Consider the following 25,844-nt stretch of genomic DNA (forward strand, 5'->3'; position numbering starts at 1 on the left):
CACTAATGAATCTTTGTAATGTCAATGTAAAAAGAACACATGCATTGGATTGTAATAGTATATAAAGATGAGAAAATTGCAATAAACCTGAATATTTATCTAAAACTGTCTGTAATAGAAATTGGACCTGTTCAAACCCAACCTCTTCATAATATTTAGTAGGGATTCACCATCAGATTTTATGTCTTTAAATATCTGACAATTACCAACATTAGCCAATACCAGTGTAAAGACTGAAAACAGCATTTATTTTATTTATACAAAACATTTAAAAAAAGACATACCTGATCCAAATGTGTTATGTAGCTGTTATTTATCCCACAAGTAACTACAGGACAGCTTTGAACAAATAAAAATTCAAATAATATGAGACTTTCTAGGCCAAGTATGACCAGTAAATAGTCTTATTACATTAGTTTACAAGTTGAACTAGGATATCGACTGAACCGATATCCGATCAAGCAAATTCTTTATTAGCGGCGATGATATCAGATACCAGTATCAGGTGAAGGCATCCCTAATATTCAGCATATTTTTAGAGGTTTTGCCCAGTTTTGATTTATTTCCTCTTTGTATACTGCAATTATGTAAATTGTTCATAATATTTCTGTGTGTTAATTTAGCCTTAAATAAGATGTATTGCCCTGAATCAACTTAGCCGTTTTCCCTCATTAGCTTAGTTATTTTAGATTTTTTTTTTGATTCATGCTTGTTCGAGTAATCTTGTGTTGTCCTGCATTTGAAGCTTGAGTGCTACATACCACCTGTCCTCGCCCGCTGCCCTGAATTTAGACACACAAATGTTCAAAATCGTTGCGTAGGCATTTTTCAGAAATCAAAGCACAAAACTGATAATCCACTTGTTGTGATGGTGAGATGCCGCTTTGGAGAGGCGAGAGCAGAACTGCCAATTCATGTTATTTCAGTTGCAAATGTTATAATAATGAAACATGTTACTTTAATAAAATAATTAGGAATGGGTATCCTCCAGGGTCTGTCCCACTGGGGGCGACCCAGGACACACTGGAGGGACTATGTCTCACTGCTGGTCTGGGAACACTTTGGGGTCCCACTGGAGGAGCTGGAAGAAGTGTCTGGGGTGAGGGAAGACTGTTCCAGCCTTGTAGAACAGTGATCCCCCACTGTTTTTGCGCCATGGACCAATTTTATGTCCGACAATATTTCGCGGACCTAAGGGGATTGGGAAGTGGGGGTCATGGCTAAATCCTGTTTTAGTCATGTTTGTAAGTCCTGGTTTTAAGTCCTGGTTTTAGACCTGCTTTAGTCTGGTTTTAGACTGGATTTAGACGATGTTTTAGATGTTTTTAAACCTGTTTTAGACCTAGATTAGTCTTTGTTTAGACCTGGTTTAGACCTGGTTTAGTCCTTGTGTAGACCTGGTTTAATCCTTGTTTAGACTTGGTTTAGTTCTGGTTAAGGTCTGGTTTAATGGCGCAGCCCGTGCGACGTACAGGAGGGGGGACCGGTCATTGCAACGTACGGAAGGGGGGAAGGTAACCGTGACGTACGGGAGGGGGGACTGTCCACGCGACACATGGAAGGGTGACTGCCCACGTGGCATATCGGAGGGGGGGGTTGCGCTTTTGTGACCCGCTACCAAACGACCCACAGCCCGGTACCCGTCCCCGGCCCGGAGGTTGGTCCCTACCTGCTGTAGAAGAAAATGGCTGGATGGACTAATAGCAAAATTTACCTAATGTTGCTGAATTATTAAAACAGATCAAAACATCTCAAATCAAATATATGCTCATAAATCATGTAGAGCTGATTAGTTTACTGCTTTTTTCTCCAAATGCGTTCCATTACTGCAGTGTTGGCGCGCACCTCCTGTACTCCTGTACCCCGGCTCCTGCCTGGTGCCACGGGTGACCAGTTAAAACAAAGTGTCAAATCAATCGCACTGAGAGCTATGGCCACTTAACCAGCAGCAATCAGACAGCTGTCATTTGTTACACTCATGCTCATACGCTCCTGCTAATGGAACCCACAACCTTCTGCACAACACCAGTGGAGAAACAGCTACGGAATTGAGTTATGCAAACACAGATTTATCATTCACATACTGCACGGAACATTGGCTATGCTACATTTGCCGTTTATGAAGGCAAGATGTTGTGATTAGTTGTGGCTATATGCAGTTAATTAGTCATTCGTATTTACATGGGGAGTGTGCCCTCTGCATGTTTGTCTGTGTTACTGTGGAGACTGTGGCGCTCTCAGACTAATACAAAAACAAGTATATTTTAGATGGATATTTGAACTCTTAGAATTATCGCGATCGCAGCTTTAAATGAACACAATTGGCGAAGGCTGCATTGATTTATAATGTCCAGAGCAGAGAGCTAAATGTCGTCTCCATGGGGTCTTATTAAAGAGGGTGTATTACACTTCTATGGGGTATTCACTGCTAATACATTACTTATTTAGATCACTATGTTAGCTTTTATTCTTTTCTAAATGTTAAATGAGCATGGGTGGGGCTTGTGGGTTAAGCATTGGACAGAATCGTACTCCCAACCGTAAGAAGAGTTTGAATAGAGCCCAGGAGATAATGCTAAATTACTAAAATATTCATGGACGACATCGAAATCCTCTCCAGGCATGTTTTTGAAGAGGGAACAATGTTATAACATGGTAGAACAGTGTTTCCCAAACTTTTTTTAAGGGGACCCATATTTGAAAAGTCACAAACCTTCGTGACCCAAGTCAATAGACATTATTCATAAATCGAAAATAAAGGTGGATTTGTCCATTATTGAACATTAATGAGGATATTTTATTGTTGACTGAGTGATAGTGTCTCTCTGAACAGTTAGTATTACTCAAGTTTTAAACAATGAAAAACATTGAACCAGCAATAAAACATATACATAAGTCGCCTATTTGGACATTAAATGTAGCCCGTTTCTTTTTCTTTTCAACATTGAATTGAACCAGCAATACTGGAACAAAACAGTCAATTAAATAATTACAAAAAGATTAGAAATTATACAAAACATGTCTTGACATTTCAACTTGTGTCAGAACTGTATATTTCAGACCTACATGCAGATCGATTGGGTCGACAAGGCAACCCAAAAAAAATCTCTTGCCACCCACCTGAGGTTGGCGACCCAGTCTTTGAGAAACAGTGTGGTAGAAAGCTTCAAAAAGTAAATTTTGTATAATATCCTCTCTATTAGCATAAAACCTGCTAAGCCTGTAGATTTGACTTAGTATGTCATGAAACTGTGATTTTTGTATTAGTAGCAATTTTTATTTAACCTGATTCATCAGCCAGCTTCACGTCGTAGAAACTGTCTGACTTCGCAGCATTAGAATTCATTCGCTTGACGGTAGGCGAGTACTTTTTTTTTTTATTTAACCACTGCTATTTGGTCGTGATGTATGTAATGCGCTGCTACTGGGGCTAACTTCTATATTAAGCTTTTCCCAAATCCTGTAGGAAGAAGGGCAATAACGTCTTTCCTCTTGATAAAATTCACCAAACATTCTCTTTGTTCTGGCTTTAAATCCTTGATCGTGGGAATCGCTGACATCACAGAATGTTGAATGTTTTTTGTGAACTGTCTAGTGTATTCTGATTCCTGACCTAATTGTTGGACAGAAATGAAATTGAGCAAAGGCACTAGGTAGTGCATTCTAGTTTTCTCTCAAATACTAATTTATTCATTTATTTATTTCATGTATTCCAACATTATGCAGCCCTGGCTTGGTCCCTGTCCATAGTTCAGATAAATAGTGTATATATTGTATATTTATCTTAATGCAATTAGAAAAGACATTATTGCCTGTTTATAAATATAGGATTATTGAATGTCCAAACTGTATTTAATCTTGGGACTCCAGTCGGGGATAGTCATTCTGTTAAGAGGATACCCAGCCTAAGGTCTATCGAATGGGCAATTATACTACTGTAGTAGATAAATAAATCAATATTTCTACAGCCCTATGCTTCAAGTTAATTGTTTTCTGTTGGTTAAGATACAATCATTTTAGCACAGACTTCTTCCCAAGAGTCCTTTTTGGTCACTGTCCCAGAATCCAACTGTCACACGCCGCTTGTCATAATATCCTCTGCACTATTATTTATATCCTGGTTTGGCCCGGTGCTGTCCATCCAGTCTATTTTCACACGCAAAAGGTTAAAGAAGAAGTTGTTTTCAAAATCGGGTAATCCACAGAGCAGCTGCCTTCTGTTTTACTTTATTTTCCTCTGAAGCACACGTATGTCTAATGTAGATTAACTCTTCACTTGTACAATCAGCAGACGCAGCACTTTTTCTTCCATAGCGTTTTCTATAGGCTTTCCTGGATAATTTGTTTTGTATCTAGGTTGGTCGGTATCTTGTTTGGAGAGTGATTGCAGGGTAGAGATTGGTATGTTTTGGATTATCGCAATAATTATATGCTCAGTCAGTATTTGCTAATGCATCAAAATGTGCTAAAAGGTGCCAGTAGATGTGCAGTCGAGGTTCAGATGTTGCACAAAAAAGGATGGATTGTAAAATGAACCATAAAAGAGCAGGAATATGACCTTATATGCTATACTCATTTTTTATTTTTTTTATTTTAAACAGATTTTATTATTACATGATTGTAGTTCTTCAGTAGGGTTGCAGCATCTATTACAAAACCAAAATTTTATGTTAAGTCAAAGTTATACTATTTCAAAGGAAGCATTTATTCAGGAAATACTATAAACCAAGAAGATATTCCAGCTTCTCCATGGGGTTTTATTATGGAAAACCTTTTATTTTTAACTTTTACATGTTCTGAAATGCCTGATTCTCCATGGGGTCTTATTAAAGAGAGGGTATTACACTTCTATGGGGTATTCACTGCTAATACATTACTTTTTTAGATCACTATGTTAGTTTTGATCCTTTTGTAAATGTTAAATGAGTATGAGTGACGTTGGCTTGTGGGTTAAACATTGGACAGAATCGTACTGCCAGCCGTAAGTAGGATTTGAATAGGAGGATTGCTAAATTACTAAAACATGCATGGATGACATCTAAAACCTCTTGAGACATGTTTCTGGAGAACAGTGTTTCCCAAACAGTTTTTAAGGGGACCCATATTTTAAAAGTCACAAACCTTCGCGACCCAAGTCAATAGACACTATTTATAAATCACAAAATAAAGGTGAATTTGACCATTATTGAACACTAATGAGGATATTTTATTGTTGACTGAATGATCGTGTCTCTCTGAACAATTAGTATTTCTCAAGTTTTAAGAGATGAAAAACAGTCAGCACCAGCAATAAAAGGTATCCATAAGTCGCCTGTTTGGACATTTAATGTAGCCCGTTTCTTTTACTTTTCAACATTCAATCGAAACAACAATATTGGAAGAAAATAGTCAATAAAATAATTACAAAAACATTAGAAATTATACACAGAGCAGTTGCTCTTAGGAAATACTATAAACCAAGAAGATATTCCAGCTTCTCTATGGGGTTTTATTTATTTATTTATTTATTTATTTAATGAGACAGGGACAGCGCACAATTTTTACATTAACCTTAACAGGAGAGATGCATTGTACCAGGTTGTAGCAGCAGTGCTAATTTCCACGTGTAGTCCCTTGGGCAGGTTCATTGATTGATTGTATTTAATTGACCTTAGCTATCAACTGTTCTTCCGGGAGATCTATGTAGCATGTTTTGGGTTGATGGGGGAAACTGGAGCGTCCGGAGGAATCCCATCCAGACAAGAGGAGAAACATGCAAACTCCACACAGAAAGGCCCGGGCAACCCGAGGATCGATCGAACCCAAAACCTTTTATTTTTAACTTTTACATGTTCTGAAATGCCTGATTCTCATATTGGTTAAACAGTTATTTCAGTCTTCTCTTAAATGACATCTTCAGGTTGCACTCTGTGAACTTGAATCTTGATCATGATAAAATGCCAGTAAGAAGTAAGATATATTTCCTAATGTGCCCTTATTTCACTGCATATTGGTTTGAATTCCCTTCAGGTCGTGTACAAACGAGCGGACATGGCCATTGGATCCCTGACGATCAACGAGGAGAGGTCAGAAGTCGTGGATTTCTCTGTTCCTTTCGTGGAGACAGGAATCAGTGTTATGGTCTCCCGTAGCAACGGCACTGTTTCACCATCCGCCTTCTTAGGTAAGTGGTCCCATTTGTGCAAGGCGACTCAGCTATGCCCAAATCCAATTCAATATGCTGAAGAGAAATGTCGAGTTTGCATAAATGGCTGCTGTCTTTGGCTGCTCGTCCTACATCTAGATTACCCATTACTTTTTCTAGTTGTTCTCGTCTTCACAACTTAAAGTTTCACTCCGTCAGCAAACACAAAGCTCCAGTGGGTTATTGGACGATGCTGCACTGAAACCATTATGGGAAAACAACACTTTTAAAGGAAAGTCTTTACAGACTGTTAGTTTTTACTCTATGCACCATTTTGTTTTTTATGATGATTTTGTCGGACTGCCTTAATAAGGTCATTTGAAATGTTAAATTCTGTTACTGCAAATATTGTGCCAAACGTTATATTATAAAAACAGCGTGCATTACTGACACACTTGACACACTAATCCTAAAACATGGTAATCTTAAGAACCCTTTTAACCACTAAAACCACCTGCTTGCCCTCCAGAGATGTGCACATGTAATGCTATACTATGGATTATTCTAGGCAAACAATATCTCCATGGAGACAAGCAGATGGCAGTGGAGATAAAAGTACGTAGAGTATATACGGAGCCATAATGAGATTTTTTTTTTTACCATTTGTTGATCAGTAGACTTATTTGTGCAATTATTGTAGTTATGCAATAATTTTGTTGTTTTTCAGTAAATAAATAAATTCAATAAATCTTGATATAATAATGGTCTGTTTGCTGTGGCCCTGTTCTCCCTCAGAGCCCTACAGTCCGGCTGTGTGGGTGATGATGTTCGTCATGTGTCTGACCGTTGTGGCTGTGACCGTCTTCATCTTTGAGTTCTTCAGTCCTGTGGGCTACAACCGCAGCCTGCAGACCGGCAAAAGTGAGTCCTATAGTCCCACACGGAGGCAAAAGTGAGTCCTATAGTCCCACACGGAGGCAAAAGTGAGTCCTATAGTCCCACACGGAGGCAAAAGTGAGTCCTATAGTCCCACACGGAGGCAAAAGTGAGTCCTATAGTCCCACACAGAAGCAAAAGTGAGTTCTGTAGTCTCACACAGAGGCAAAAGTGAATTTTATAGTTCTACACAGAGGCAAAATTTTGTTCTGTAGTCCCACACAGAGACAAAAGTGAGTTCTGTAGTCCCCCATCCCGGCACAAGTGAGTTCTTTAGTCCCACACTGAGGCAAAAGTGAGTTTTATAGTTTCACATAATACAACAGCCAGCAGCCTGGCAAAAACCTGCAGACTGACAAAAGTGAAGTCCTGTTACAATGCTTAGCACAGGATTGTTAACTCTTAGCACATTTCTCGCTTCCGGCTCCAAGGCTGAGTGAAAACAATGGGACATGTTTACAATTTCTTTTCTTTTCTCTTTTTTCACCACGACCCATCTCAGGATAAAAGGGATTGCAGTCGTTGCCAACAAGGTTGTTTCAGTAGTTTTGAGAACAGTGTTTTAATGTGACCATAGACAAAACAGCTGCTGGCCTAACCTTAACTTTTAACTTTATCACTCTAACCTAGAAATCAATGGAAGGAAAGCTTCTCTGTCCTGTTAAAGTGTATTCCTGTTCTATAGTGGGAAAATAGAAAATACATTTTGCTCAACTTGGAAAAAATGGGTGCAGCGGCCTCTCAAAGTTTTATTTTGTGTGAGCTTTTCTATAGCAGCATGGTGTTTTGTTGAGACTGAGAGGTGTTTAGAATGGTCAATGCACCTGTTTCTACTATAAAGTCGCTTTTGATCTATACTTTGGTTTTAAAATCAACAAAACGTAAATTACTACTTTATGTGTCCAACAGATTATGCTTTTTATGGTATTTAGTTATAATCTGTCTTTTCTAAACAAATTAGAGCTTTCCTCTTTTTCATTTATTAGTTTATGGTTGTCTTGTCTCCCATAAATCTTTGTGACCACTGAGGCGCACTGAACAAATGGATGCATTGATTACGTTATTAAGTGAAGTAGTAAATACAAATCAATCTTGCAATAGATTGTTTCATTGATGAGGTTTTGTGCACACTCACCTGCAAGCCCCACTTGTAGTCACTATGTTCAAGTTTGCAGCTTGGATTTGCTTCAGTTGCAGTTCTTAAAGTTTGTTTCTTCAGACTTGTTCTGAACAAAATGTAATTATTATCAAAAACCTCTCAGACCTCAGACTTTCATTCCCTGTGGGTAGTTAAAAGCTCACAGGGTTATATTTGGATAAGGTTAGTAGGTTTCAGTGTATTGAGTAATAAGTAATAATCCACCTTTAAATCAACTTTAAGGTGCACTATATAACTTTTTTCGCTGGGAATGTTTCACAGTGTGGCATTAACCCTCCATCTAACCCTCTACCACTTATTTAATTCAGATTTATACCTTTAAAAACCTGCTGTCTTACTGTGAGTGGACTCGCCTCTCTACACATCTAATTTGTAACTTGGCCTGATGACGTTAACTGCTTATTTTGGTCAGACTGATCAAAGATTCAGACAGACACAACACTTGTCTCCAAGGAGATTGATTAGTCTAATGCCAAATTGTGGAACATTGCAGGTCAAGGAATAACATATCCATGGAGAGAATGTATAGTATCAGAAAAGTTACATAGTGCACCTTTAAAGCTTTTCTAAAAATTCATTTAACTGACTCTGAATGCCCTGTTCTTTTGACTTCCATTGTTACAGAGACTGGAGGGTCGACCTTTACTATAGGAAAGTCAGTTTGGCTGCTGTGGGCCATTGTCTTCAATAACTCGGTGCCAGTGGAGAACCCCCGAGGAACCACCAGTAAGATCATGGTTCTGATCTGGGCCTTCTTCGCTGTCATATTCCTGGCCTCTTACACTGCCAACCTGGCCGCCTTTATGATCCAGGAGGAGTACATCGACACTGTGTCCGGCCTCTCTGACAAAAAGGTGCGACCTGAATACTGATTCTAAAGAGAAAGCACTGGAGGAATTAAAGCCTTGATTTAAAACTATGTTGTTTAATATTAAACAGATAAAAGTGTTTTTATACTCAATAATGTCTTATTTATAATAGCAGTGGGGAGTAGGAAGCTTGCCATAGTAATTTAAACCAAACAAAATATAATAGGCCTATTATTGTACAATAAATAGTTGTAGCCCGAGAGGCTGACTCTGGAGTTCTAATACAAAATCATCAATACGGGACCCAACATCTAGAGACACTGTGATAGTGTTTTCCATTCCAGTGTAGTACTGTCCAATCTGGCTATGCTTCTCTTGTAAGGAGTATTATACCTCTGATGATGCTGGCCAAGATAACAAGAGTTGAGCTGACAGTAAGTGCCTAAGTACAGCACAGAAACAGAATTTCTTTAACACCTATCTATGGTCTAGCTATATTTTATACATCTATATATCTATCCATGCATCTGACTTATATATGTATTTGTTGTGAATGGTTAAAGGGCCCATAGTACACAATTTTCTGATCCATGATATAATATTGTTTCCTCATCAGAAGCACTTTTTTGAGTTTTTTGTTTCGTTAACACATGTTTAACCACAAATGTTGCATAATTAGGCTGAGGTTTTGTTTTTTTTTGTTTTGTTTTTTTCAAATTAAAACCACTCTTCCACCTTGTGATGTCATGTGGCAATACACTGTGCACCACTGTGTTTTTAAACTCCAATTGAATCATTTAGGTAATTTTAGCCCTGGAATATGACTATTTCTAATGAACAAAAGGTAAAAGGTAGCTGTTAACTTAAAATCTTGCTTTTTAACATCACATGGTGGAATACAGCTTTTTTTGAGATTTGGAGATGTAGACAACCTAATAATGCAGGATTAATCAAAACGTGTGAATAAAGCAAAACACAACTCAACATGCATGTTTAAATGAGGTAACAGCTTTATAAAATGGCTTAAAGCTCATAAGAGTCAATTTTGCGTAATGTAGGACCTTTAAAAGTCTCAAAATGGTGTCCATATCAGGGAACAGTAATCTGATTGAAACCTATAAATAACCTGAATATTTCACAGATGTGGAACAGACAAGAGAGATGAGGATTGTATCATGACACTTGATACTAATGTTAAACCAGTGGAGATTTGTGTGATGAATGTCTTTAGCGGTGGGTGGTTCCACAGCTCATTGTTTACTTTTTCTTTTTGTTTTTGCTAATTCATCTCTTTGGACGTCTGCCACATTTTCCCAATAACATAAAGGTTTCCATGCTTGATTTGAGTTCTACACAATTAAACATAAAAGTGCACTAATATCCACTTTGTTCCCTTTTGTAGAAGATTACACCGTAAGTTTCTGATCTTCATTTATTTTGCATCTTTTTGTAAGATTATTATAGTTTAAAGGTCCACAAAAAATATTACACAAAATTAACTCTTGGTGGAAGGTGGAACAGAGTGTTTTCGGTTTTAGAGAAGAACTCAGACTAACTATGCAGGGTTTGTGTGTTAAACATGTGTGAATGAAACAAAACACAACTTCTGGTATGTTTTTGATGTGGAAACAACATTATAACATACAGTAGATCAGAAAATAGAGTAGTACGGGCCTTTTAATGTTGCATACCTTTAAAACTTCTGTCTTATCTTGAGTTCTAGTATTTTGTCTTTTGAAATGTTTGAGGAAAGTGTTGGTAGTTTGTGTTGTCCGTGGACAGAAATGGGTCAGGCAGATTGTTGCACAGTCGGGTGTGTCTCTCTCTCTTTCATGCCTCTCTTTGCCCCTCAGTTTCAGCATCCAGAGGAGCAGTACCCGCCTCTCAAGTTTGGCACTGTGCCCAACGGGAGCACCGAGAAGAATATCCGTTCCAACTACCCAGACATGCACCAGTACATGGGCAAGTACAACCAGAGGAGGGTGGAGGAGGCCATTATCAACCTCAAGACCGGGTACGTTTACCAAGGATTTTGGATTTAATTTTTCTTCATTAACGTTTATTTTGGTTGTTACAATAAGAAACACATAGACAGTGATGTTGTGATGAGACACGCAGAAACACAAGATGAGATGTTGATATATTTTGTAATACAGAAATGGTAAACTCCTGTGTATTAAATCAAGACTAACATGCCTGAGCTTTTAACCACATTATGTCCCCACACCATTTACTTACCTTAAAGGGACAGTTTGGAATTTTGTGTGGAGACACTTTTTTAAATATTCCATCCAGTCCTTGTATTTACAGAGGTCACTGGTGCTAGACTAGTGCATGTCAATGGCCATAGTTATCCTGCCACTAAAAACAGTCTTACCCACTCCACAAAACACCCGAAGCAAAACAATTATTACATTAGACTGTCGATGTAAATGTTTTTCTGTATTGATAGAATAATTTTAGAAGGAAAACCAACCTTGCATTTGAAGGATTTATGCCTGAGCAGCAGTGAGTTGTACTTCCTGATAGAAAGTTTGGCAGCGGCGGAGTGATCTATGAGAAAATAGTCCCTCAACATGCGACGATTCATGCAATGCAAGGTTAGTTTTATTTCAAACATTATTCTATCAACACAGACATTTACATCGACAGTCTGGCATAATAATAGATTTGCTTCAGGTGTTTTGTGGAGTGGGTAAGTGGGTGTTTTTAGTGGCAGGATAACTATGGCCATTGACATGCACTAGTCTAGCACCAGCGACCTCTGCAAATACAAGGACTGGATGGAATATTTTAAAAAAACTGTCTCCACACATCTCCAACACTCTAAGAAATGAGGTCCTATGTCCAAAATTCCACACTGTCTCTTTAAGTTGAATTTGGAGTGATTTGTGCATGTTTGAGCAATCTTAAATCGCTTTTTTCAAGATGCAAGGTACAAATGAAAAAAATGGTACAAATGAAAAAGAAGAATCCATTCCTACTCGACTTGTTTATTTTATTACATTGTTTTAGATCAATGGTCTCCAAACTTTTTCCTCGGGTGAGCTACCTTTACAAAACTAAAATTTCATAGAGTTATTCATTTTAGCAGTCACAAAAAATAAAGTAAACATAAGAGCTACAGCAAAACTTAGATGGGGTACAGTTAGGTAAAACAACATAAAATATTATTTATTTATGAGACCACAAAGTCAGGCATCAAAATGTTAGATTTACAATAATAATAGACATTTAATGCATCAAATTTTAGTTATTCAGAACAATACCTGTACTCCTGTAACCCCTGTTTTAGATTAATATTGCGATAAAAAAAAAAGTCCAAATTAAAACATAAAGGGGTCATAAATTATAACTATACAGCAGACACAAGCACAATAGAGCTTTTTTAAACACTTTATAATTCTGTGTTTTTACTCTGCAGTTTAGATTTCAATAAATATGTTCTGAAATGCATGTGACTCTAGTATTAATTTAGCAGTTTTTTCAGTCTTCTTTCAAATGTAGATGCTGCAGGAATAGTCCAAAATCTGCACTGTGAGCCAAATTTTAACCAGATGTTGATCGCAAACCACAAATCTAGCCACAATTGCAATAATACACAAAATCACAATTAGTTAGACCCATGTTTTTCATATTTATTGAGCCCGATTACTAGTATACATTATATCACTGTATCGTTAGTTGATGCAGCCGTAGCCATCTTGTCTCTTCAGTTCTCTAATGTCATCTCTGCCTTGTGCATGTGATCTTCAATCTTTTGTCACACATCCTGCTCCTCACACTCCTCCTCTCACCTTTTCTCTTCAGCGTCTCCCCCTCCTCTTCCTCCTCGTTCTCATTCTCCTCTTCCTCGCCGCACAGTAGGGCTGGGAATCACACGGTCCTGCTCGATTCGATGCAGTACACAACGCATGGCACTGAAATTGAATATATATTAAACCATTATTTATACCATAGAATGCACAAAATAATAGTACTTTCTTTAATGACTGGACTTGTACTAGTTCTGATATAGAAGGTAATTCTTGAAAACAATTATCTTGTTTCCATTCTAGTTTTAGTTTACCTGTCCAGCCACAAACACACACACACAAAGACGAGCTGATGTGGAGCTTTATCTAGTTTCCCACATTTCAGAGCTAGTTACATATTAAAAAAGGGGAAAAGACACCAAACTATTGCTTATTTCTGGTTAAAGAAGTTATATACTGTATTTTGTTCTGAATGTTGTGTGAATTTTCAAGAGGAGATGCATTTTGAGAGACACGTGATACAAATTAGAGGCTGTGGTTGGACCGTCTTAAGTTAAAGACACATATTATGCTAAACCAACTTTTTCAGCTTTTTGATAGTGTTTCCTGGGTATATAAGGTCTGTTTTGACTCAAAAAAGCTCAGTTTGAAGCATACAGTACTTGCAAAGATATCTTTATATCTTTTTAGACACCTTTCAGTTTCGGTTCAGACAGGCGATGTTCATTTTCATCTTTATGTTATGTTTTCTCTATCTGAATTTCAGAGGAAAATCTCCTTAAGTTAAAGTTTTTACCCTCTATTGTCCGGTTCAGACCCATGTGGATTTGGACAGATGTAGAAGTGGCTGGTCAGGCAACATTTTAGACAACCCTACATGACACAAAATACCAGAATAGTACCAACTCTATGATAATAACAGTATATACACAAATGGTATATGATCCTAAGATATATTACCAGGTTTTAACAAATTAAGATGTTTATGAAATACATGTAACAATTAAAATGGTGAATACATTGCCAAGCTCCCACAACTTAGTTTAGTGAAATGTTCCAGAGCTAAGTATTTTGCATATTTTGTCTCACCTCACTTCACTACTTCCTGTGTTTTAGCCTCTCCATCACTTGTCTCGTCTTTTGCCTAATCCCAGTTTACATTAAGCCTCTGTCGTCCTGAGCTCCTGATTGTGCTATTGTAACTTTAACATACACCAATGACGAGCACTTCTTTTTACTTTCTGTCATCACACTTCGTCTTATCTTACTCAAAGGTGGGTAGGATTGTCAAAAATTGTTCTCAAATAAGAGTAGTGTTACTTCAAAATAATATTATTCAAATTGTAGTACAAACTAGAGTCCAAAGCAGCTTTTGCTTTTTAATTAACTGTCTGGATATAACATCTCATTTATAATTTAAAGCAGATCTATTATTCAAAATCAACTTTTAGAGCTTTTAACCGTGTTATAACAGTTTCCCCTTTTCATTTATCCTCTTGAAGTTGTATTTATTGAATCGTCTTTATACTCCTCTATTTAAGACATCATTGCTACGATCAATCCCTGTTTTCATTGGTACACGTCCACTTTTCCGTACTCACTTTGTACTCCAGTTTTATTTTCTTTATCGGTGATGCGCGTAGGATTCTGCAGCATCATGTTCATCAAATTAAAACATGCTACTTGCTAATGTGATGTGCAGCGATCCATCAGGGCTGCAAACATCTGTGCAGCTCTTTGTTGTGATAATATTTACTGCGACATCAGCACCCATTGTGCACCACGGTTTCTGAATGCAGAAGTCAGGACAGAAGGACTTGTTTCTTTTATTAAGTAATTTTAGGTCAGTATTGTGATTTAAAATGTCCAGATTAAAACATAATGATCCTCAAGTGTCATAGATTAGAGCTGTAATGCGGACTCAAGCACAATATGTTTTCTTTAAAAGGTATGTAATGCAATTGGAAGGAGAATCATTAGATAACGCACCAAATTTGCTATTTTCAAACAAAAGATAGACCACAAAAAATAGAATAACTAAATCATATCTGAAGGAGCTGTGCAAGAAACACAGATGTTCAAATAATCTAATATCGTCAACTTAAAGCTTTTATCTTGACTTGTTCACAGTGGGAAGAATAGCCAAAACTTTTACTCAAGTAGGAGGACTTTTATGCTGTACAATATATTACTCAAGTATAAGTACTGTTACACTGTACAATATATTACTCAAGTATAAATACTGTTACAATGTACAATATATTACTCAAGTATAAGTACTGTTACACTGTACAATATATTACTTAAGTATAAGTACTGTTACAATGTACAATATATTACTCAAGTATAAGTACTGTTACAATGTACAATATATTACTCAAGTATAAGTACTGTTACACTGTACAATATATTACTCAAGTATAAGTACTGTTACACTGTACAATATATTACTCAAGTATAAGTACTGTTACAATGTACAATATATTACTCAAGTATAAGTACTGTTACAATGTACAATATATTACTCAAGTATAAGTACTGTTACACTGTACAATATATTACTCAAGTATAAGTACTGTTACACTGTACAATATATTACTCAAGTATAAGTACTGTTACAATGTACAATATATTACTCAAGTATAAGTACTGTTACAATGTACAATATATTACTCAAGTATAAGTACTGTTACACTGTACAATATATTACTCAAGTATAAGTACTGTTACACTGTACAATATATTACTTAAGTATAAGTACTGTTACAATGTACAATATATTACTCAAGTATAAGTACTGTTACACTGTACTATATATTACTTAAGTATAAGTACTGTTACAATGTACAATATATTACTCAAGTATAAGTACTGTTACACTGTACAATATATTACTCAAGTATAAGTACTGTTACAATGTACAATATATTACTCAAGTATAAGTACTGTTACACTGTACAATATATTACTCAAGTATAAGTACTGTTACACTGTACAATATATTACTCAAGTATAAGTATTGTTACACTGTACAAAATATTACTCAAGTAGAAGCAAAAGAATGCGGTCTGAAAACTACCTTGAAGTACAGTCTTACTAAAAGTCACTCAAGTAAAGGTAACTGAGTATGTGACTGAGTACACCCCAGGTCTGATCTTACAGTACTTTGTCTTTCTTTGATTTTCTGATCTCTTTCTGTGTGTCTCCGCTTGTGTATTTTACCGTTTTAATCCTCATCAGTCCTCCTCCGCTCCTCCGTCTTTTGCTCCTGAAGTCTGTAAATCTTTCTCTGTGTCTGTTGGCTCCTCGCTCTGTATAAATCCTCTGCTTTCTCACATCTGATCTGTGCCTTACTTTATTCTCCCTTGTCTTCTCTCCCTCGCGCTGCCATATGCGTCACCACTCCACTCGTCTTTCATTCCTTGGTCATGATTTCTCTTTTCCTGCTCTCCGTATGAAGCAGCGACCTGTCTGCCTCATATGCATCTCTCTCAAAGAACAGACAGCACCAGGCTCAGCTGTGCTCGCCTTCTCTGTCACAAGCTGCAAATCATGAATGAATTCTCACAGGGCCTCCACATAGTATTTACATCAATGGGGAGTCTATGGGGGAAATTTATTATGCTGTATAGATATAAGGGATCACAGATGGCTCGCAATGGAATCTCAGGTTTAATGGTGGCAATGAGTTCGGTAAATAGCCTTTTTTTAGTCACAAATTGCAAATCCAGGCTATTTATTTTGTTTAAAAAATATGCATATATAGGATTCACCAATAGACTGTTATGTATTAATGTAGTGAATAAATTTAGAATCTTATTTGTAATTTTTCTGCAGACTACAATATATTTCAGCAATAGCATTTGAGAATTAAAGGATTTAGTGATTTGCAATTAGTTTTCTTTTGGGGTTACCTTTTTTAACTTTGGAAAAGTTGTCCAATTATATTCTGAACTAATGTTAAACTCTCCTTTTGTTTCTTTACAGGAAGCTAGATGCTTTTATTTACGACGCTGCAGTGTTGAACTATATGGCCAGGAAGGACGAAGGTTGTAAGGTCAGTACAAATGGCTAATGTTCATACTTTTTCTCTAAAATGAGCCTCATATTTCGGTAAATACTAAATTTAAAACTTGATTTTGATACTTTTGGTTGAGAAATATCAATCTCAATGCCACAATAATTATAAAAAGCTCCTTATAAAGACTCTATGAGGAGACTTTTTTCACTATCTATACTTAGGGATGCCACAGTACTCAAGATAATATTAAATCTTTCAATTCAGTATTACACACTCAAGTTACCACACCATTTGACCATCAAGAAAATGGTTACTTTGAAAATGTATTTAGTTACAAAATACTGAATACCTGCATTAAAATGTATTCTGTAACATATTCTGATACATGGCTCAATCAGATTACTGTATTCTGAATACTTGGAATACTTTCACATTAAATTGCGTTATATAATAGTGTTGAAAACATGACAGATGACAGCTTAATTTTTATTTGTTTGTTATGGAGTCATTTATGCCTCATTAGAGACAAAAAGCCAAAATTGCATGATGAAGTTCTGCCATGTACTCCTTTTAATTTAAAACGAAAATAACTGCATTCTGAATACCACCAAATGAAAAACAGGTACTCAAAATTTGTATTCAGAATATGTATTTTCGGTACATCTATTCAATTACTTCTTAACACTATAGGGCCGCATTGAATCATGAGAAACCTGTATCACTGCATCCCTAGTATTGATTAGTATCTGTGTATTGATTGTTTTTTGACAGCCCTAACAGCCGCTCTCTGTCTTATTGATGGTGCTGTGTCCCTCCTCAGGTGATGACCATAGGCTCGGGGAAGGTATTTGCCACCACAGGCTACGGTATCGCCTTGCACAAGAACTCGCGCTGGAAACGTCCTCTTGACCTGGCTCTGCTGCAGCTGGTGGGAGATGGTGAGTGGCCCGTGGGTGGGGGGAATAATTAGGACAATGGAGGGTGCAGGGAGGCGCAGTCGGTGTGACAGAGGTGAGGAACGAGCAGCGGAGGAGGGAGGTGGGGAGGGGGGAGAGGAGGGCATCGTGGGGGGTAGATGAATCAAGTGGAGGAGGTGCTGAGGGGGTTAGGGACGTGTGGAGAAGGCAATGGATGTGAAGACATGTGATTGTGAGTGAGGGAGAAAGGGAGCAGCTCTGATGGGTAGTGATGATGAGTCACATTTGAGTAACTTTCACACACATAAAATGTAATGTAGTTTTAAAGGAGCCTGTACCTGATTTTTCTCCATGTGTTTGAGCAAAATCTGTCTTATCTGAGCAAGGCAAGCAACACAAAGTAATTTAAAGTGCTTTGTAGAATAAGAAATGCATTAAAATCACAATACAAACTAATTAAAACAGAAATAATCATCATAAAATTAAAAAGCGAGACATTAAATGAGAGAGAAGAGTGCAGCATGAAAACCTTTCAGTCATATGCATAGCTAAACAGAACTGTTTTGAGCCTGGATTAAACAGGGTCAAAGTAGACGCCTGTCTCACATGTTCAGGAAGACTGTTCCAGGTTTTAGCTGCATGAATCTGAAATGCTGTCTCCTCGTGTTTAGTCCTGACTCTGGGCACCAGCAGGAGACTGGTCCCTGAGGTCCTCAGAATGCAGGTGGTTCATATGACACTAACATGTCAGAGATGTACCTTGGTGCAAGGCCATGGAGAGACTTGTACACAAGCAGAGCTGCTTTAAAGTCTATTCACTGAGCCACAGAAAGCCAGTGCAGAGACCTGACATACACTACAGATGTATTGTATAAGCAGCTCTCGAGGTCAAAATATGCTCCTGTGTGCACTCTTTGCAACTATAAAGCAGTTTATTATTTGATTATCTCTGAGGGTTGTGAAGAGTGCTTATAAACTCATCATGGTGATTAATTCGGATGAGCACAAGGTAAGTTCGGTCCTATAACTGCAAGCCTCGATGAGCTTCATTTGGCTGGAGCAGAACGTTGTAGGTGATGCCGCGCTCCTTTAGTCTACTTCTTTATACAGTCTATGGTTTGGAGAGGAATTTTGTGGGTTTAAAGCTTGGATTTCACCAAATGCTTCTTTATTTTTACTGTAGTACTTTTGTTGACTATATTGGCTGCTCTCTCCATATTGTGTTGCAAGTGAAGAATACAAGTGTCTTTATTGACTGGCAAGGAGACAGTGAGAGCAGACGCCATGTTGGATTTGAGTTGTGAGGCAGGATTCCTTAAGTGACTCTCTGTGTGAAGTGTGAAGAAGGGATTTACTTGTGAGTCAGTGGTGTCGCAAAACCCAACCGAGCAGTAACAGAAATACACTCATTACATCTCAACTTAGAGACAGTGAAGATGTTAAAGGGCACATATTACGCTATTTTCTGATCTATATTTTAATGTTGTTTTCTCATCAAAAACATAGTGGAGCTCTTCTCTCGAACAGAACACGCCTTGTGATATCATACGAAAATACAGGAAGTGCTCCACTGTGTTCTTAAAGATCACAGGAATCCATTTTGTGTAATATTTATAGAAAAACATGGGGGAAATGATGGATATGATGTTTTAAAATTATACTGGAAAGACTTGAAACTGTCTGACTACATTTTGAAAGGGTTAGAGGGCTACTTATAGGAGACAGACTCAGGAATATGACAATATGACAATCCATTGGTAATCTAATCTCCATAACGCTGTGCTATTTTGGTGAAACTGTCATATTATGATTCAGTGCAGCTCTGTGCTCAAACACAGACACTTCCCCATCCTGTCCTCCCATTGGTCAGCCTCTGTCATGCTCTGAGTGAGTGACAGGTGGATGTAACCAGTCACAGTGAATGGTGCCATGTCTGTTAACAATTTAAAACTAAATATCGTGTCATTTGAATGGTAAAAAGTCTTCAAAATTGTTGCCTTTAACAAAAAGATGAATGGACTTTTGTTTTTTCTTTACATCTCAGTCACACTGGACAAGCCAGATGTATTATTTTTAATGGGTACTTTTTTAATTTAACCAATCGCTGCTATTTGCTCGTGACATATGAAATGCGCCAAATTCTGTAGGAAGAAGTGGAATAATGTCTTTCCCGTTAATAAAATTCACCAAACATTTTCTTTATTCCGCCTTTAAATCTTCGATCTCCGGAATCATTGCCAACACAGAATGTATGACTTTGTCTACATCCATCTCGACCGCTTTGTTTACTGTTGTGCTGTACCACAAAAGGGACCCAGACAGGTGCATGAGTTTGACGTCATGGCTTCACAGCTCTTCCAGGGTTTTCTGATTCCTGACCTAGATGCTGGAGAGAAATGAAATTGAGCGGAGGCACTAGGTGGTGCCAGCCTGGCTGGTTTTCAACAGCTGTTCATAGAAAATATAGAGTACATGCATAAAAACAGACAAAACACAAGATAACTTACAGACAGGAAATATACACTATTATTACATTATCATTGAGAGCATTTTTATTTGGAAACATACAGTTATTTTAATTTATGTTTACATTTGTTGCTATTTGTTTCCAGTATTATTTCATTTTATTGAGCTGGCACACAGTTCCACAGTCTGGCCTCTTTGGCAGAGAAAGAGGACTGACCCAGAGTCCTGTACTTTAGGACAACAGAATTACCACTAGTAGCACCTCTTTAGTAGCTCTGTGTGTACAGTTTATGGTCCTAGCAAATTCTGAATTCAGTGGCATACCAGAGTTAAGACACTTACAAAAGTAATTTAAGGTAATTAAATTTGTTAACATTTTCCAAGTTAAGTAGGTTATGTTTCTTAAAATGTTCACACTGATGCCAGTGTTTGGTAGCCAGGCTAGAGCCAACTAGTGCCTCCACTATTTTAATTTAATCTCTCTCCAGCGACTAGGTCAGGAATTGGAATACACTAGACGGTTTGCAAGAACCCCGGAAGTTTTAGACCGCGCACTGGCCAACGAGCGAAGAGCTGTGAAGCCATGACGTCAAACTAAAGTGTCTGTCTGGGTCCTTTTGTGGTACAGCACAACAGTAAACAAAGCGGTCGAGATGGATGTAGACAAAGACAGACATTCTGTGTTGGGAATGATTCCTGAGATCGAGGATTTAAAGCCTGAACTAAGAGAATGTTTGGTGAATTTTATCAAGGGGAAAGACATTATTCCACTTCTTCCTATGGGATTTGGAAAAAACCTAATATAACAGTTAGTCCCATTAGCGGTGCATTACATACGTCACAACCAAATAGCAGTGATTGGTTAAATAAAAAAAGTAAACTACTATGAGTGAGTGAATGAATCCTAATGCTTCAAGGTCAGACAGTTTCCACAAAGTGAAACCAGCTGATGAATCATGCCAAGTGTTTGGGATTTTTGTCAAGGACTTTAACGGTCAAATATGCATCACCATCAATCATACTCTAATCCTAATTGAGATTTAGGCTATAAGAAAATGGTGTTAAGAATTCTTTATCATATTCCTCAGCCTTGTAAAGAAGATTTTTATGTGAGGAATCCAATGTTTTTGAGCTGACTCTAAACTGATGCTTGAATGTCATTTAACACAGTTGAGCACTCACGCTTATTGTCCCAATTGGATAGCGCGTGTTTGGCTTTTCCTCATGTATTCAATCAGCTTTGATTATGGTGTAGCAGACAATGCCTTCAGCTGCTCTGGCACCCAAACACAGAGCTGCTCACTCTGATAATGTGTGTGTTCTGCCAGGAGAGTTAAAACAAGACTACAACTCAATGACTGGACTACAATGTGGACTGCAGCAAAAATACACTCCAGACAGCTGTGACTTACTGATGTAGTTAAAGACGTACTGTGTAACTTTTCTGCTGGAGGATATGCCAAGTGCTTGTTTGTTGTTTCCATGGAGATGTAACTGTTTTGCTTGAACTGTTCCCCCATAAGACAGTGGATTTATCAATGGAAAAAGCCAGGCCAAGTTACAGGTACAAATATAGACAATGCAAGATGTGTGGCCCTGACCAGAGTCCTGCACTGGTCCATTTTTGGAGACCTGCACCCGCCCACACCCACGTAGTATAGCGCCACACCCGAAACCTAACTGAAAGTTAAATTCACACCCACCCGGACCCCTTAACATTCTACCCATTACCTGCCCGTGCCCGTGATAAATCAGGGTCAGACCATTAGTTTGACAGCCCAATAGGCCAGGACCGAACCAGGACTGAACCAGGACCGAACAAGGTCTAAACCAGGTCTAAACCAGGTCTAAACCAGGACTTAACCAAGACTAAACCAGGACTGAACCAGATCTAAACCAGGACTAAACCAGGACTGATCCAGAACTAAACCAGGAATAAACCAGGAACCAGCCGCTGAGCCGATCACCTCCGCTTATGGGTTTTATTTAATAAATACACTAAGTCTGGTCTGCTGTTGTTCCGGGAAAAGACCGGAAAATGACTTTTGTTTCCTGGGCAACGGACGTCCTGGACGCACATCAAGTATTTTTCTCTTGTTCGTCGTTCATTTGATTCACCTGCCCATTCAATAAAATGTACACATAATAAATACTGACCCCAAAAATATATAGTTCCAAGTCAATATAGTGTTTATCTTGACAGGCACAGTTACAGCTAAGATCTGAGTAGAGGCAAGCCCAAACTAAAAACACCCATAGTTGTTTAAATGCAAAATTGATAAGTCCAAGGTCATATTGTGGAACATTCCAGGCAAAGCACAATAACACGACAAACGAACCCCCACTTGAAAACTTACATAGTGCAACTTTAATGCTTTGTACTTCTTTATGAGTATGGGAAAAAATCTAAATTTTCAAATGTGATTTTTCAAATAGATTTGCAATATGTGTTTAAAGGGCCCAAAATAATACTAGTTTCTATGATAATCTATGATAATGTTGTTTCCTCATCACAAACAGACCTGGAGTTGTGTTTTTTTTTTTCATTCACACATGTTTAACACACAAACCCTGCAAATTTAGGCTGAGTTCTTGTCTCAGACTGAAAACACTTGTGATGTCATGTGATAGTGCACTGTGTTTTTAAACTCCATACACCGTCACTAGAATCATTTGGATCATTTCACCCCAGGAATTGCCAATTTCTACAAAAAAAATTGAAATGGTAGCTGTTAACTTAAAAACTGACATGACATCACAAGGTGGAACAGAGCATTTTGACCTTTGAAGATGTACACAGACTAATAATAAAGGATTTCTCAACATGTGTGAATGAAACAAAACACAACTCCAGGTCTGTTTTTGATTGAAATATGCACTGATAAATTTCCCATTGATTTCAAAACACATTTAAAATAATAATAAAATACAGGTTTGTTTATCAAATAACAGGATATGTTGTTTTTTTTACAGAGGAATTATATTATCTAAATAATTGTAGCCTTTGTGATCTGATGCAATTGCAAATGAACCAACTGAAATCTCTGTTAGACTGTGATATATTACACACACACACACACACACACAGCCCTAGTGGTAAAGCTCCTTACCCAGCGGTTAAAGAGTTGGCTGTGCAGCGTTGACTCACCTCATGTCAGAGCTGTGGAGATGGCGCCACAGAAACATGGAGTGTTGCCATGACAGTGCTCAGATTCTATCATTCTTCATCGTTATTCCTACTGCTGGTCTCTACTTCCCGGATAAAAGCAGTTTTTGCAGAATAGCAAAATTTCTTGTTGCCTCTTATCAGACAGCTCCTTTTTAGCATCAAGATTTAGATCCCTCGAATGTACCAGTCAGTGAGAAATAATGCAATATTGAAGGATTTGGCAGTGTTTTTCAGACACAGGGCTGTGGAATTAATCAAGGTTTAAAAGAGATCTAAATTCAGCTTCAGAGTCTTTTTAACTGAGAGGTCTACAGCGAGTCCTCTCTCAGGAAAATCATCTGGTTTGGAGCAGAATTCTGACTTTAAAGGAAGATATTGTGTTAAAAGGCAATATTAAAGGTGCTGTATCTGATTTTTATGCTCATTAAAAAGGTAAAAAACAGAAGTAGTTATTCCTCAATTACCTTATTCATCCAGAACATCCTAATTATTCACCGCAATGAATTTATAAGCAGTTTTCAGTGTTCTCAGAAACTAGTGTGGAGTTTAGCATTGACAGTAAAGCTAAAAATAACTAGCATGCTAAAGAGCACATCCTGATTAAGTAACAATAAAATGTCTTTACCTTTTGACATTTGATATACACACAGGAAACAGTAATATATGAAGTATGATATATGGAATTATGAAGAAAAGGAACAAAAAGTAAAATAACGTAACACATTTTTTGATATATTTTATAACTAAATCCTCAAATTAGCCACACTTTGCTTTGTCGAAAATGATTTAGCCTATATAAAATGTACAAAGTAGTAAACACAAAAAAACTTTGAATGGTGTGTCCAAACTTTTGATTGGTAGTAAACATGGGGAGAAAACAGGTCCTGGCCCTTTAAAGGTTTTATAAAATAACTGATTCCATATTCATACATGAGCACCGTAAGCCATTTGTCATGTAGATAAAACACTGGACCTTTTGGGCAACTGTTTATTGCCTGTAAGGAAAAGTCTGGCACTGAGCCACTTTTGGAAATATAATGTCCTGACTTCTGCACATTTGCATATATAAATATAAATACATACACACACACACACACACACACACACATATACACACACACATACACACATACTCAGTGAAACAGCAGTGCAGTTTTCTGTCTAAATAACAGCTGTGTGCTACATGCAGAGCTAGCTAGTGTTTGCCAGCTCTACCTGACCTGACCTGCCACGAGAAACAGAGGTGGAGTGTGGATTTGACGCACCTGTCAGATTTGGCAGGGCTGATCCGCTCTGAGTGAGAGCTGAGACAAGCGCCATCAGAAGGGCCCAGGAAGAAAGAGGCAGCCACAGTATAAAAGCAGACACACTGGAATGCAAGTCAAGTGTCTCCAGGAGCCATGTCACCATTTCAAATAGAGCTACCATTATTGTGAGAAGAAACAAGATTAAACCATTATTCACCGCTGATAACGCCATAACCAAACGACAGTCAAATCCTTAATACACTTTCATTCAAAGTTTTTTATACATCAAAATTCCTCTTGTACCAAAAATCTACTTGTGCAATATTACGCCATGTTATAATGTTGTTTCCTCATCACAAACAGACCTGGAGTTTTGTTTTGATTCATTCACATATGTTAACTCACAAACTATGCATATTTAGGCTGAGTTCTCTCAAATAGAAAACACTCTGTTCCACCTTGTAATGTCATGTGGTAATACATGGAGAAACACTTCCTGATTGTATTATTAAACTCCATACATTTTCACTAGAATCATGTAGATAACTTCAGCCATGGAATTGACAATCTCTACTGAACTAAAGTAAGCTGTTCACTTGAAAACTAAAGCTTCATGATGTCACAAGGTGGAACAGAACATTTGGAGATTTGGAGATGTAGACAGTCAGGTTGGTGCCACCTAGTGCCTCCGCTCAATTTCATTTCTCTCCAGCGACTAGGCCAGGAATCGGAAAACACTAGACCAGGCATGTCCAAACTATGGCCCATGGGCCAAATGCGGCCCTCAGACAAATTTTTCTTGGCCCTCAGGCTTCCAGGTGAATTGGCCCAAATGACTTTGCATCAATTAAAAATTTACTTTTTACTGCAAGTTTTTTGAAAATCTACCTTGATAAAGCTGATATTTCATATTTAGTGTGTGGGTTTTAAGGATCTTAGCATGAATAAAGACTGATGGCTCATTCTAATGTGTTAAACATGCACATATTTCATTATTCATTGTATTGAGCACCAGTCTACGGCCCTCGATCGGCCCTCTGCTTCATCTGTGTTTAGATTTGTGGCTCTTGATGAAAAAAGTTTGGACACCCCTGCACTAGACGGTTCACAGAATCCCTGGAAGTGTGAGTTTTGGGCACCAGCCAATCAGCGAAGAGCCATACATTCTGTGTTGGCAACAATTCCCAAGATTGAGGATTTAAAGCCAGAACAAAGAGAATGTTTGGTGAATTTTATCAAGG

The 25,844-nt window shown here is 37.7% G+C and overlaps 1 protein-coding gene across 1 annotated transcript in view; it reads left to right on the forward strand.

Moving 5' to 3' along the window:
* The window catches only part of LOC110163175 (glutamate receptor ionotropic, NMDA 2D), a 56,077-nt gene that overhangs the window by 18,882 nt on the left and 11,351 nt on the right, over positions 1-25,844 (forward strand). Inside the window, exons 8-13 of the mRNA XM_055163905.1 lie at positions 6,010-6,163; positions 6,920-7,045; positions 8,844-9,073; positions 10,882-11,042; positions 16,771-16,840; positions 17,625-17,742. Coding sequence (XP_055019880.1) covers positions 6,010-6,163; positions 6,920-7,045; positions 8,844-9,073; positions 10,882-11,042; positions 16,771-16,840; positions 17,625-17,742 — 859 coding nt within the window. The remainder of the gene's footprint in view (positions 1-6,009; positions 6,164-6,919; positions 7,046-8,843; positions 9,074-10,881; positions 11,043-16,770; positions 16,841-17,624; positions 17,743-25,844) is intronic.

The sequence above is a fragment of the Boleophthalmus pectinirostris genome, unplaced genomic scaffold (assembly GCF_026225935.1).
Source record: "Boleophthalmus pectinirostris isolate CB_2022bp ecotype Guang Dong unplaced genomic scaffold, ASM2622593v1 HiC_scaffold_6, whole genome shotgun sequence".
Classification (NCBI taxonomy): Eukaryota; Metazoa; Chordata; class Actinopteri; order Gobiiformes; family Gobiidae; genus Boleophthalmus; species Boleophthalmus pectinirostris.